We start from the raw sequence: 14,236 nt of genomic DNA on the forward strand, positions 1-14,236 counted from the left end.
CGATGCGCAGCTCTTCAAAGTCTTTCACGATGCAGTGCTGGACAGATTGATAGGTAATGCCTGCCATTTGATTGCCCGCGAAACAGACGCATTTCCCCGCGCCGCAGACGCCGGGACAAGAAAGCACACAGACTGTAGCGTTAACGGCTAACTGGTGAGTCTGTATAAATAATAACAGTTTAACCTAAGTTAATACTGAAACTTAGACATGTCACTAGTTGGTATGCGCTGTATTTACACTGTGAATGAATTGTTTATGGTCTGTCCATCCAGCTAACTGCTCTACTAGCTTACATTACAGGACATGTTCTTTGCTCCGCATCCCAAATTTCACCCAGAAAACTGGCAATTTAGTGTAACAATCCTTCACTGTAAATCCACACACTTAAGAATATAGCTTACACCATATACAACCCATCACTAGTAACTAGTCTTTAAATCGGCGTGCATCTCACGCTGCAAAGCTGCAAATATATAAACAAAATGTAAATTTTTGTTGTGTATTGTTTCCACGTCAGCGTGAGGCTTTAACCTAATCTAACGTAAGAGCCATAAGTACCAGTTACAGAGGCCTCTAGAAATGGTAGTCAGGATGATGTGTGTATGTGAAAAGAGAATTGACGAGTCTTATTTCTTTGTTTTTCAGACCTACCACAATGGGAATACACGGACTTGCCAAGCTCATTGCTGACCAGGCGCCTGGAGCCATAAAAGAGCAGGACATCAAGAACTACTTTGGTAACTGGTTCAGGTTCCTCCTACATATTGATTATGTGGCTTGCATAGAATGAGGATGAGATCAATTGAAAGGTTATTGATCTCCCTTGGATAAACTGGGTCATTGCTGCATTAGAAGGTGAATCCAGCATAATCGGCCTCTTTTACTGAATGCAGGTCTGAACCTTAGGGTAGAAAGTAGTAGTTGAAAGACCCCAGCCCATAATGAAATGAAAGAATCTCACATACCTTGCTTTATACAATAATGAATGAAGGCTTATCTAGAAACAAGGTTATAGATGTTTGATGAAAGCATTATTCCTAATTTAGTTGTTTTGATGACCGTGGCTGTTTTGCACATGGTAAATAACTTGTTACCTGTTGTTCTGAACTTTTGCAGGGAGGAAAATTGCTATAGATGCCTCCATGTGCATCTACCAGTTCCTGATTGCAGTGCGACAGGATGGCAATGTGCTGCAGAATGAGGATGGAGAGACAACAAGGTACAGTACATCCTCCACAAAGACATAGTAGGAGACTCATTAGAGACACAGCAGTTCTTTGATTGATCCTAGAATAGTAACTGTAGCTCCAATGTGGGCAGAAGGCCTGAAATATGCTTTTTACTTGCTCTCTTCCTCAGCCACCTGATGGGAATGTTTTACCGGACAATCCGCATGCTGGAGCACGGCATCAAACCTGTGTACGTGTTTGATGGCAAACCCCCACAGCTGAAGTCAGGAGAGGTTAGTGTGTTGTCTGATTTCAACTGATGCCTATCTCTCTGCATGTTATCATTGTGGAAATGGCAATCAGATAGATAACCTCTGTTTATTTTTTATCTGCTGTGTGGTGTTGCTGTGGTTTGCGCTGCACCTTTCAATCTTGTCCACATGTCAACCAAACAAGTGTGGTTCAAACTGTAACATTCATCAGCATTTTGTGTGATGATGGTTAAATTCCAGAAAATATCGCTCTACCATGTTTAACCATGGTGTCAGTCTTTGTAATCTCTAATTTGTTTGATAAATCAGTAAACACAAAGACATTTTAAATGTCTATATGTTGAACTATGTATTTGGTAAGGTGCAACACACGTCCTGTGTGTCTCACACTGTCCTTGCTCTTACGTTAACCCCAGCTGGAGAAGAGAGTGGAGAGACGAGCAGAAGCTGAGAAGATGCTCGCACAAGCCCAGGAAACGGGTACAGTTAATTAATTTGTCATAGTTTTCCTAAATAATAGTCGTGAGGGATGAGGATCTGTTTTTATGCAAAAGTATCAGAACAAATCCAGATCCAAATCTGAATGTTTTTTTATATAATAAGATGTATTCTTATTGTATGGATTATGAACACTTTTTACTGGTCATGTATTAATATATTTGTAAAAACTTCCTGTCTCAACCTAGGTGAACAAGAGAACATTGACAAATTCACTAAGCGTCTGGTCAAAGTCACCAAGCAGCATAATGATGAGTGCAAGAAGCTGCTGACCCTGATGGGAGTTCCTTACATTGAGGTTAGATCTTTACCACAACTTCTGTTGGGTTTTGTAATATTTCCGCAGTTGTATTGACAAGTGACTCTGTATATTACTGATATATTATGTGTAAAGGAATAATAACTCACTCATTTTATCAGATGTAGTCAGCCCAGTAAAGATGTAGAAATTGGCAAAGGTTTATCTTTTTATTGTGCCAGAAAGTTTGGACAGCTCATGAATTGTGATTTGCAACCATGAATAGAAATGATTGTTGTTGTTTGACATGTGAAAATGAATGGCCTTACCTTCAATACATCTGGAGAAATGCTTAAGTAAATCTGAAGTTAATGTACAATGAAGTTCTCTAAGTGATCCTGCTCTACAGTATGTAAAAGGTTGACTGATTTTTTTAAAAAAAATTTCCACATGTCAGCAGAGTCAGTCATTACAACAGGACAGCTCTGGGTGAATGATTGGATGAAATGTAATGCGATATGTTTCTGTAGGCTCCATGTGAAGCTGAGGCCAGCTGTGCCGCTCTGGTTAAAGCAGGGAAGGTCTATGCCACAGCAACAGAGGATATGGACGGGCTGACCTTTGGGACAAACGTCCTGCTCAGACACCTCACTGCCAGCGAAGCAAAGTAATGTTGCACTTCTTTGTGACTGCATCACTGATTTCCACTGTTAGGCTCTGTAGCAGACATGTATAAATAGAGGTGACTTGATATTTTGCTGTTCCAGTTTTGGTTCTGGTGCAACTTTTGCTGTAACCATTCAACTAACGTATTTCTATACCTGATAATGACAAAAATGCAACCTGCAATCAGTATGTGTAATTATTCATAAATGTTTTTAGGGCAAAATAGGGTCGGTGCTGTTCCTGTGTCCTACCAGCTCTCAATGATATAGGAGAATTATTGTGTGTAACTATCTCCTACATTTTCGCCTCTGTATTCTTAAAGTAATACAAGATCTCATACGGAACAGGTTTGGTGATGCCAGTATTGTTTGTTTGAGCATGTGTCAGCAGGAACTGAAACATGAAGTGCAGCTAGTCCTATTTATATAATTTGAACTTTGTATAATTGTGTATAATCAAGACCTGAAACAGAAGACAAGGTGCCCTATGCTGTAAAAAAAAAATCACATTAATTAAATTTAATGGTAATATATTTCGTATGCATTTGATAAAACATCAAATTATTTATTCTTTTAAAAAAAATTTTTTTAGGAAACTTCCTATCCAAGAGTTCCATCATAGTCGTGTCCTGCAGGACATCGGCCTGACCAATGATCAGGTAAAGTTTTTTTCTGCAGAACGTTATACTGTATAATCATGTGTCATTTTTCATCTGGGGTAAAATTCAAGACGCAATTCTTCTGATGTTAACATGCTGATTTTGCACTGTGTAGTTTATCTAAGAGAAATGTCGCATTACTCTCCTGGTAATTATAAACTGTGCTGTTGTATATTTTGTTCTTTCTTGTAACACCTTCTCTCCGTGGTTCATCCCAGTTCATAGACCTGTGTATTCTGCTGGGCTGTGACTACTGTGGCACCATCAAGGGGATCGGCCCCAAGAGAGCCATCGACCTGATCAGACAGCATGGCTGCATCGAGGAAATCCTAGAAAACATTGACCCTAATGTAAGTGAATATTTACTGCAACCCTGAAGCCAGTTAAACAAGCGGATTTGGTATTGAGTCTTTGTGTGTTTGTCTCACTTACCTCCATGCAGAAGCACCCTGCTCCAGAGGACTGGTTATACAAAGAGGCCAGGGGCTTATTTGTGAAGCCAGAAGTGGTGGATTGTTCCACAGTGGAGCTGAAGTGGAGTGAGCCGGATGATGAGGGACTGATCCAGTTCATGTGTAGTGAGAAACAATTCAGGTGAAATATCAGCAAGCTCACTGTAATGCTGTTAATCTGTCAATCACTGTCAATCAAAATAAGAGTTTCTTATTTTGATTGATGAATACTGAGGGACATAATGTTGGTTTTTGCAGTGTTGGTGTGACCAGACCAACTGGTTATACAATTTTTGACCACAAGGCTACACTGTTGGTCATGTAGTTAATGATTCTGGCATCACTTGGGCACATAACCTTTTTAGCTGGACTGCAACAGCAGGGCCAGCCCTATATACACGAAAGTCCCTGGCTGGTTGGCTGGCTTGCTTGCATGCTTTCTTGCTTGATGTTAATGGCCAAATGCTATGAGACTGGGTGATGAAGTTAGGTTAGGTTTTGACCTAGTCTGGTTAGATATGAGATGAGGTTTAGAGCACATTCAAGAGGTTGTTCATGTTGGTGTCTTTACTGTGAACCCCTTTGCACACCAGCTATGTCATAAGTAAAGAAAATGACATTGTCCGTAGGATAACATGCAACTTTTCATTTATTGATTCATTGCTTTGTGTGTCTGTGTGCAGTGAGGACAGGATCCGTAATGGTTGTAAGAAGATTTTAAAGAGCCGGCAGGGCAGCACACAAGGACGACTGGACTCTTTCTTCACTGTTACAGGATCTCTGTCCTCCAAACGGAAGGTACGTTCAGGAAAACTACAGTACATCTATATGTTTCCAAAGTGATTGGATGATTGATACAGTGTCTGAATTTTATCCAGTCTGTTTGTGTTTTTTTACCCTTTTCTCACCGTAAGTTGGTGTTGCACATGTTCAATTTTCTTTAGCAATATTTTTTGAATGTTGGACTCATGGGCTGTATTATTTATTATTCTTTCTTAGGAGCCTGAAATTAAAGGATCAGCTAAAAAGAAGCAGAAGACTGGAGCTACGCCAGGCAAATTCAGAAAGGGCAAATAGACTGAAAATACTGCTCTTTTGATTCCTTTGGGAATTAATTATCAAAATGAATAAAACCTATTAAATGAAGAGAACAAAAAAAAGAATATAGTTCCAGGCAAAGCAGGAGGTAGTTGCAACACAATAGGAGGTTGACATGACTTTGTAGATGTAAAGAGAAAAAAAAGTGTCTGAGGGTGAAAGTGTTTTATGTTATGGAATAAAAGTATTGAATTGTTTTTGTAAAGAAATGTTGTTTGCCTTTTGATTGACTTGATTTGAGTTTAATTGACAACTGACAAATCAATCATGAGTCATATTTACAACCTAACCTTTATAATTCCCCTATAAAGCATTTGGTTTCATATTTGTGGTACACATACAGTGCATACAGTTAAATAAAAGTGATCTATTGCATCTGGAGCAACTAGTGTTCCTAATATTTTGCCTCCCTTAAGTGGGTTGGACAAAATATTAGGAACACTTTGCAATCTAAAAATGCACTCCAGTACACCACAACCAGCAACTATGACCACAATAATAAACAAAGTAGAATAATTGCCTTTCTGACAATGTCAACAAACACAAAAAAGTAGAATTAATGCTAGAGCTGTGGATTATACAGGTGAGTGTACGTACTGACACTGGCAGACAATACAAACATGTATGTAGGACATCTAATTACTATATTTAAAACAGCATAAATCCACATATATGCATTTCTCTTCAACTTTCCTTGCATGAAAACTTCCTCATGGTGGTAACCATTTTTAGTTTCCCATGGTGTTTTGTTGCTGTAGGCGAAGCTCTAAATGAGATGACATGAATTTTGAAAAAGAGGTTTATCTGTGTGGCTTGTTGTGAAATGGAGTGAAGTCCAAAAGAGATGTGGTTAAGGGTAAAGGCTGAGAACTTTTAAATACAGAGGGGAAGTTGATTAGTTGCTTTTCAGTAGGATTCTCATAGCGACTGTACACAGCTTTCTGCAACAATATAATTTATTGTAGGATTGTATTAAATGTTAGTGCTAGTAAGGACATCCTTTTAAAAATATAAATTCTGTGTATCCTAGATATCCAAATTTCAGAGGAAAATTGTATGTTGCACTAAACACCAAGAAACAAATGTTTTCCTGAATATTGCTTCATTTTAATTAGTGTAATTATAATTATTTTCACTCAAACTTTTAACAGCATTGACTCTTTTCATCAAATGACTGCATGATGTGTGTTGTCCCTAATAAATAAACTAATCTGTTTGCATAGTCATCTGAAGACAGACCAGTGTGAAAGAGGAACATAATGTTGACCATATTGTTTTTATCAGGTCAGTTCATGTGTTTTATTTGGAAAATTTATATGCTTATGCACTTTTAAATTTATAACTAAAATTCATTCAGAGATCTCTAATTTGCCTGTGAAAGCAGGCAAAGTGAAATTTCAAAGAATGTAGTGTTGTTTGTACTTGCAGGTTTAGAAGGTTTTAAAAGCTAAATTACAATTCTACCACAGAGAAACATAAACGTTAGTACCAGATTTCATGCAATCAAACCAATAGTTGTCAAGACATTTCACTAAAAGCCAAAAATGTCTACATCATGGTGGCACGAGAGGAAAAGTCAGGGGATCACCAAACTTTGTTAGCCACCCTTTTGGAAACATGAATGTCTGCACAGTACTTCATGGCAATAAATCATCATATCATTTATATGTTTCAGTCTGGTACTTGCCTCTTTCAAAACCTAAATAAATCATCGTCACCTGTTCTGCCAGCTGCCCTGTGAATGAAAGTAGGGACACAATAACAGCAGAGAAAAAACTCCTCCCTGACATGGAGCTTGCCTTCGCTGGTCCTGTATGAGACTTATAGTCAGCAGCATAACTTTGTGCTTGTGTTACAGAAAATCATGATGTCAAACATTTGCATTCCCACTTTATTTTGATCATTTTCCTCCTCACTGTGAGGCCACGTCCAGTGATTCTTTATTATTTTATCCTAAAGCTTTTTCTGTATGTGTGAATGTTTCTGAAATGAGGTTTATGAAGGACACTTTCAGCAATAGTAAATTAACTACAAATCACTAACACCCTACTGTCTCTGTGCTGTTTCATTTCCACAGGACACAGTAGAAGCAGACTATGTCAACAGGGTAATTGAGTTGCCATCATTAGTCAGATGATTTCACACATTAGTCATCCTCCTCTCCTCAAGGAGAGGAGGATGATGACATGTTCCAAAATCAGATAGGGGATTTTTATTAGTTTTTTAATTATTTATAATTAATTAATTATGACAAGGTTGTTCTCTGTGGTGATTTTAACATTCACATTGCTGACCCATCCAATGCTCTTGCCTGTGATTTTTTTTTTTTTAATTATATGGACTCTTTTAAACTTGTACAACATGTGTATGGCCCAGCACATAACCGTGGTCATACCCTTTATTTATTTTCACCCTGCGCATGGTGTCTGGACATACTCATTTCTGACCACACATGCACAAATTTTTACCTGTGAATTGCAGTCCATTAGTTTTACTCCACCCAATGTTATGTGCACACATGGTCTTAATGAACAAAGTGCCTCTTAGTTTTGTGCACTTTTTAGCCACTACACAATGGAAATTCTGAAAACTCCCCACCTCAATGACCTAGTTGACTGCTTGAATTATTTATGCTCTTCAACTTTGGATAGAGTTGTGCCCCTTAAAAACAGAATTAAAGCAAATTGTAAGTGGCAACCTTGGATAAATGAGAGTAGAGAGTGCAGGAAGGCTGAGCGGAGGTGGAAGAAAACCGCTCTTCAGTTCTACTATGTGGCAATGAAGGACTTTCCACTTCATTACAACATGATGATGAAAGAAGCAAGAACATGCTATTTCACAAATCTCATATGAGAAGATCAGTGTAGTCACATTTTTCTATGCAAGACTTATGATCAACTGGTGAATCCAGATGTCCAAATGCTCCTGCTGACTGTGAAAATTTTTTAAATTTTTTACTTTACAGAGAAAGTGCAGTCTATCAGGGTCAATATAATGCCTTGTACGATGTTCACTGATTCCCCAGAACAAGACACCCTCAGCCACTTCATCCCAGTTTCCCTTACCAAAAATTTTAATATAGTATCTCTCTTGTCAATTGGATGTAATGCCAACAAAGTTTTTAATTGATGTAATTGAATTGCTGCCATGTTTTTATCAACTAAGGAACATCACCAGAATTTGACCTATTTTAAGTTTTAAAGATACAGAAACCATTTTTCATGCTTTTATCTCATCACACCTGGATTACTGAAACAGCCTTTTTAAATGCCTAAATAGAAAAACTGTAGAGTGGCTACAAACAGTACATAATGCTGCCAGGCTTTTAACCAGAGTAAACAGGTTTGAACACCCCAATTTTATACTGGCTTCCAGTATGATTTAGAATTGATTTCAACGTTCTTTTAATTACTTGCAAGGCTTTAAATGGTCTGACTCATTATATCTCAGAACTTTTATCCTTGTACGTACAACCCTAATCGTACTTTGAGATCCTTGGGCAGGGGCCTTCTATCTGTTCCAGACTCTCAGCTGAAGACTAAGGGGGACAGAGCTTTTGAAATATTTTGTATACTTTGTAATTACTTTGTATAAGCCTGGAAAGATGAACAAGATGACCCCAGACCTCATCAGCATGTTAAGGTATTTTTGTTTCTGTAGTGTTTTTTTTTCATGAAAGTCAGCATTTAATAATGTTGGACTGATTCATGGGGCTTATGTTTTTTTGTTTTTAAGATTTTAAAATACAATTGGACCATGTAATTAATTTTCATTGCTTGCTATTTCCATATTGATCTGTACATAAATTAATAAAATAAAAGACTGTTAAAATGAGAACTTTCAGATTTCTGTCCAAGAAGATTTTCATGTAGTGTTTAGGAGAAAAGCATTTTTATCACTTATTCTGTCATTTGTTATAGAACGTTTACAGGTTGATGATAGCTGCAGACAATGGATTTTTTTAATGTGACATTTACAGCGCAGAAGTCAGCAAAGACACTGTGGTAACTGTGCAAAAAACATGATGTTATATTTTTAGCTTATTAATTGTGTCATTAATGTGATTCATGTGATATATTCTATACATATAAATAATTAAGAAGACTAAGCATAAAGGCTTGCAATGAATTGGACCTTTGTCAGATATTTTCACAATATCTGACTTCCTTCTTCACAGGCTATCAGCCACATGAAAACTTTTTGTATGCAGTGTTTTACTCTCTGAGGTCAGATGATATTTAGAAGCGTTGCGGACAAAGTGAACTTAGAGAAGTATAGCTGAACAGGGCAGTCGATACTTTGTTCATTGCAAATTTGCCAAAACTCACAAATTGCCTCATTTCACTCGGTAAGGAACATTTTACTTTTTGGCTCCTTAAAGATGAGAGTTATTGTTCTTGTTCTTCATGTACTTCACTGAAAGATGTATTATGTTTGTGTTTGTTTAATTGTTTTACTTAAACTGACATGAACATGAACATAAAGTTGTATCATTTAAATTTTAAATTTTAACTGATTTCAAAGTGTTGCTGTAAAAAAACAAAAACTGAAAAACTAACAGTTTTATTGTGTTTGCAAATCCAGGGAACAAGTTTCTTGCTGTAACTATGTTCACAGACAACGTGTTACTGAATGTCTTCTTTCTAGCAGGTGAGCCGTTTGTTCAGTCAGTTTTATTTGGAGACATTAACTCAAATCATTAACTTTATTTAACAGAAATACCAGTGCAGACAGAACAACTTTCCAACTATTCTCAAAAGTAAAATGTCATATAAAAGAGACCAAAATGCAACATACAGCTGCTGAACTGTATTTATTGCATCATGAACCATCTCATCATGGAGATTTTTCTACTTTATGTTAATCATGACCCTGATCTCACAGGTGCTTTGGCTGTTTGTCCTGATTCAGACCTCTTCATTACTGTGCCGTGGAAAATTGAAGCGCTGAGTGGATCTTGTTTGCAAATCCCGTGTAACTTTAGTGCTGCACTGGACACTGCACAAACATTTGATGGCAGCAGAACAACCTTTGGAGTGTGGATTAAAGAGGACTCTAGATTTGCACCCTATCCAAGAAATGTGATTTTCAACAGTAGTAAGACAGTTAACACCTATCCAATGAACATTACTGGAAACCTGAGTCAGAAAAACTGCACCACTCTGTTTTCCAGTTTAAAGACAACATATACAGACAAATACTTCTTCAGAATTGAGAACAGACCATTCATAGCAACAGCTCCTTGTAGTCCTATTCAAATAACAGTCAAAGGTAAGAGAGTTTTCACTCCTTTGTATTTTTTTTTTTTTTTAGCGGAAGACAAAATCTTAAAATTTGGGACATGTTTCAATGTCTCACAATGAGGGTCAAATTTTATGTTGACCACTGACAAACCGGCCGATAAAGCCCAACATTAAACTTGAAAAAGCCACATTTAGACATTTACTGTATTCTTTAGTGTAAAGTTGTGTAAGTGTAAAGTGTAGTGTTTGATTTTAAACCACAGATTCTCCTTGGAGCCCCAGAATTGAAATCTCAGGTGAGCTGAAGGAGAAGGAGTCTGTCACTATAACCTGCTCAGCTTTCACTCCCTGTCCACACTCCCCTCCTAAACTCACCTGGAATCTCCAACAAGATGCTCACAACAAAATAGAGGAAAACGCAGATCGAACCTTTACGACTAAAATCCAGACGACCATCATTCCTTCTGACAAGGACGATGGATACAACATCACCTGTTCTTCCAGCTACTCTGTGAATGAAGGACAAAATGCTAAGTCAGCAGAGGGAAAAGTGACTCTCAGTGTTTCATGTAAGGCAACCAGAGTTTGTTATTGGATCCTGTCAAAACATGATGATTCATGGGATGTCAGCTGATTTTTAATGAATAAAAATAATCACATTTTCTTCAGATGCTCCCAAAGACACCTCAGTGAGGATCAGTCCATCAGGTTCGGTGTCACCAGGTAGCTGGGTGAACCTGACCTGCTCCAGCAGAGCCAAACCTGCTGCCAACTTCACCTGGTTCAAGATCAGCGAAGATGGACCCATGAAAGTATCTGAAGGAGACTTTTACAGCTTCAATGTGACAAATGGAGGAGTTTATCACTGTGTGGCCACAAATGATCTTGGTAATCAGATGTCAGAGATCCATCTGACTATTAAAGGTAAATGCAGGACTGTAATGAATCCAATAGTGGAATACTGTGGGAGTAGTTATTGTTGTACAAGGAACTTTAATCACTAATGTAGAGATCAGTGGGAAGTTAAATACAATATTTACAAAAAAAGGGTTGTCGATAGGACATGAGAGCATCGCATCTTCATAAATTGCAGGCCCAAGAAAATAGGACAGAGATTTGTGAATGAGAGGAGCCTTGATAGAAAGTTTTAATCCACAGAAGATGAGAGGAGGAAAAATGAGACAATTGTGACTTTTACATGAAAGCTGCGTGACAGCCATGATTACTGACTTGACGTCACTTTTAATCGTTTTGTTTCTGTAGAAGGACAACAGCTGTATAGCTCTACACAATGGGAGCCAGTTGTTGGAGGGATCATTGGAGTGATCGTACTCATCAGTGTGGTTGCTGTCGTTTGGTAAGTATCTCAAATCAATGTGACATCCAGATCATAAGCTAAGTGTGATTGATATAATGGAATGATTTATTCCACCAAAAACTATTATCTCTACTCTGTACTTATTTTTAATTTTTCTGGTTCATTGTTAGTATTAGATTTTTCATATTTTACTTTGACATCACTGATTATTATATTACTTTGACTGAATGTCTTAAACATCGGAGGGAATCACAGTCTGTTTGAAATTCATATCTTCAAAATTTCTGTTACTGGAAATTCATTTGTGTAGTTCTCCATGGTTCTATATTTGGGTCATTATTGTTGTGTCTACATGCTGCCACAAAGTCACATTTTGCACAAGCAGAAAACAGATTTTCATTTGTATGTAGGTAACACTATTCTCTTTTTCTTGAGTTTGTCAATATCACACAACACAATCCCATAAATGGGTGTTTAAATTATGCAAATCACTGGATATCTGTAATGATTTGAAATGTAATAGAAGAAACCTTATTTACCAGTTACATAAAATATCATATTAGAGTCTTTATGCATTTGGCAAACTTTAATTGACTTTTATAGACTTGCTGTTACGTATTTATTGTTATTGTATTATTGTATTATATGTCTTTCAGGTGGTTCAAGTCAACACGTCCAACTTCACAACAGACACAGGTGAGAAAATACTGAAATGTACAGTACAGAACTGTGTTTTGAACATGTTTCAAACTAGTCATAGTGACTGTACTTGTAAGATTTAGACTGGACTGAACAGCTTCCTCATTATCAAGTAAATATGAAAAAACACAGGAAATATTGTGAAACATCCTGTTAGCAATACACACGAACACTCCACTGTTGAATGAGTTGAATTTGAGGAAGTGTTCAGTTCAGTCCTCCAGCTCCTCACAGCATTCTTTATTTGGTCCATTTTTCACAGAGCCTAACAGGGGAAGGGCCACCTTTTCAAGAACCAATCAGAGCAACAGAAGAAGTCATCAGTTATGGAGAAATCGACTTCTCCAAGCGGAGACTTGAACCTTCCTGTTCCTCAGTGCAGCACAGCGGACAGCAGCAGGATACAGTGTATGCACAGGTCAAAGTATCCAAGCCAATAAACTCAACACAGACTGATGACATCTATGCTGAAGTGAGGAAAAAATAAGTGTATTTACATGGCTTATTCATACAATATCCTTTTATTATTATTATTATTATTATTATTATTATTATTATTATTGTTATTATTATTATTATTGTTGTTGTTGTTGTTGTTGTTGTTGTTGTTGTTGTTATCATTAGGTCAATGCAAAGAAACTCAAAACCTCCACATGATTATTTTTCAAGTGAATGACATTTTCTGTTTTTTTCTTTTAGCAGTATGTGTGGTGTGTATAGGCCCCTAAATTATGTGCATTTGTGTTTTAATTGCTGCTAAAGTGAAGATGAAGCATTGTTTCTGCATTTAAATTATTTATTCATTGCATTTTAATAACAGGTTTGGCATGCAGCTAGTGAAAATACATCTTCTTTTGTAAACATTAAATCATACCATTTAATCACAAGACATTTTAAAAAAGAAAAAGTTTTATATTATGCTCAGAAACAAAGATAGTAGCAATAAATACATTATACAAGTTGTGACTTTTTTAATGTAAGGCGATGACACATAAAACAGGGAGTAAAACTGTATTAAGTACTTGCTTCATCTCATCTGGTGTTTGAAAATTGATGAGTTTAGGTTGCCTCCCTCTTCTAGATTACTCACAGGATATGATTGGTTATATTTCTGCAGGCTTCCTGTCTTAAGGTCATGTGCAATCTAACTGATTTCTGAACATAAACCCAGTGGAATTGTTGACATTGCGAGGTAGTCTTGGGGTTTGGTTTAGCAGTCAAAGTGAGACTGATATTTATTTCTGTATCAGTGGTTTAAGTGGGTTGAAATCATGTGATCTCACTTCTCATTTTTCATGTCTGATTCTCTTTAGAGTTCACGTTTCAGTGCAGCTTTGCAGAAGTTGTTAGTCATTCCTTTTAAGAATTTTAAGAAGGGGAGTTGCTTTAAAAGAATGTGATGGTTTACAACTTTAAATAAATAATGTTTTTAAAAACTGTCATTGTGTTTGCAAGTCACATATTGAGTATCACGGCATAACTGTCTATGAACTATTATTACTTTTTATTTATGGGAGATAAATAAAATAGTTATAATTTGAACTTGTGGCTTGTGTGTTTTTTTATCTGGGATAAAATTCAGCAACCATTTCATGTCCTTCGATATACTATGTACCATGCAAATGATCAATTTAAACCATTATTATGACTGTTTTTTGTTTGAAGTATCGTCAAAATGCTAGCCACAACAATTAGTTAGATTGTACTTCCCTTTTTTTTCAGTGGACATATTTCTTTGTGGCAACATTTTGTAAAGAGGGGCTATTATTTGCAATGCAAAGAAATCTAAAAAAAGATGAAACAACTTTACTTCACACTCACTTTATTTTCACTCAGCCTGTGGGCCCCTGATAAATGAAGGGAAGTTACAGTTGCACTATTATCTGATTTAACTCTAACTATTAGCTTACATGTTTACACAGCC

The 14,236-nt window shown here is 36.9% G+C and overlaps 2 protein-coding genes across 2 annotated transcripts; both read left to right on the forward strand.

The window, feature by feature from the left end:
* Positions 1 to 56: 56 nt before the first annotated feature.
* fen1 (flap structure-specific endonuclease 1) lies at positions 57 to 5,261 on the forward strand. The gene is made up of 12 exons (XM_042399756.1): positions 57 to 154; positions 647 to 738; positions 1,118 to 1,220; positions 1,361 to 1,463; positions 1,859 to 1,922; positions 2,129 to 2,238; positions 2,709 to 2,845; positions 3,436 to 3,502; positions 3,721 to 3,852; positions 3,945 to 4,096; positions 4,638 to 4,752; positions 4,954 to 5,261. Exons 2-12 carry the CDS (start codon positions 657 to 659, stop codon positions 5,029 to 5,031), a joined length of 1,143 nt encoding a protein of 380 aa, XP_042255690.1. The 5' UTR covers positions 57 to 154; positions 647 to 656; the 3' UTR covers positions 5,032 to 5,261.
* A 4,043-nt stretch (positions 5,262 to 9,304) lies between these two features.
* LOC121887965 (sialic acid-binding Ig-like lectin 13) lies at positions 9,305 to 12,804 on the forward strand. Its single transcript, XM_042399154.1, has 8 exons — positions 9,305 to 9,400; positions 9,637 to 9,702; positions 9,937 to 10,323; positions 10,559 to 10,864; positions 10,965 to 11,219; positions 11,559 to 11,652; positions 12,270 to 12,309; positions 12,575 to 12,804. Exons 2-8 carry the CDS (start codon positions 9,660 to 9,662, stop codon positions 12,797 to 12,799), a joined length of 1,350 nt encoding a protein of 449 aa, XP_042255088.1. The 5' UTR covers positions 9,305 to 9,400; positions 9,637 to 9,659; the 3' UTR covers positions 12,800 to 12,804.
* Positions 12,805 to 14,236: the final 1,432 nt, after the last annotated feature.

This window comes from Thunnus maccoyii, chromosome 21 (genome assembly GCF_910596095.1).
Source record: "Thunnus maccoyii chromosome 21, fThuMac1.1, whole genome shotgun sequence".
Taxonomy (NCBI): Eukaryota; Metazoa; Chordata; class Actinopteri; order Scombriformes; family Scombridae; genus Thunnus; species Thunnus maccoyii.

Coding starts and splice junctions, on each gene's coding strand:
- fen1 (XM_042399756.1), top strand. CDS start 657: ATGGGAATACACGGACTTGCCAAGCTCATTGCTGACCAGGCGCCTGGA. Junction 2,846..3,435: donor CTCACTGCCAGCGAAGCAAA/GTAATGTTGCAC, acceptor AAATTTTTTTAG/GAAACTTCCTATCCAAGAGT. Junction 3,853..3,944: donor TAGAAAACATTGACCCTAAT/GTAAGTGAATAT, acceptor ACCTCCATGCAG/AAGCACCCTGCTCCAGAGGA.
- LOC121887965 (XM_042399154.1), top strand. CDS start 9,660: ATGTTCACAGACAACGTGTTACTGAATGTCTTCTTTCTAGCAG. Junction 11,220..11,558: donor GATCCATCTGACTATTAAAG/GTAAATGCAGGA, acceptor TTGTTTCTGTAG/AAGGACAACAGCTGTATAGC. Junction 12,310..12,574: donor CAACTTCACAACAGACACAG/GTGAGAAAATAC, acceptor CATTTTTCACAG/AGCCTAACAGGGGAAGGGCC.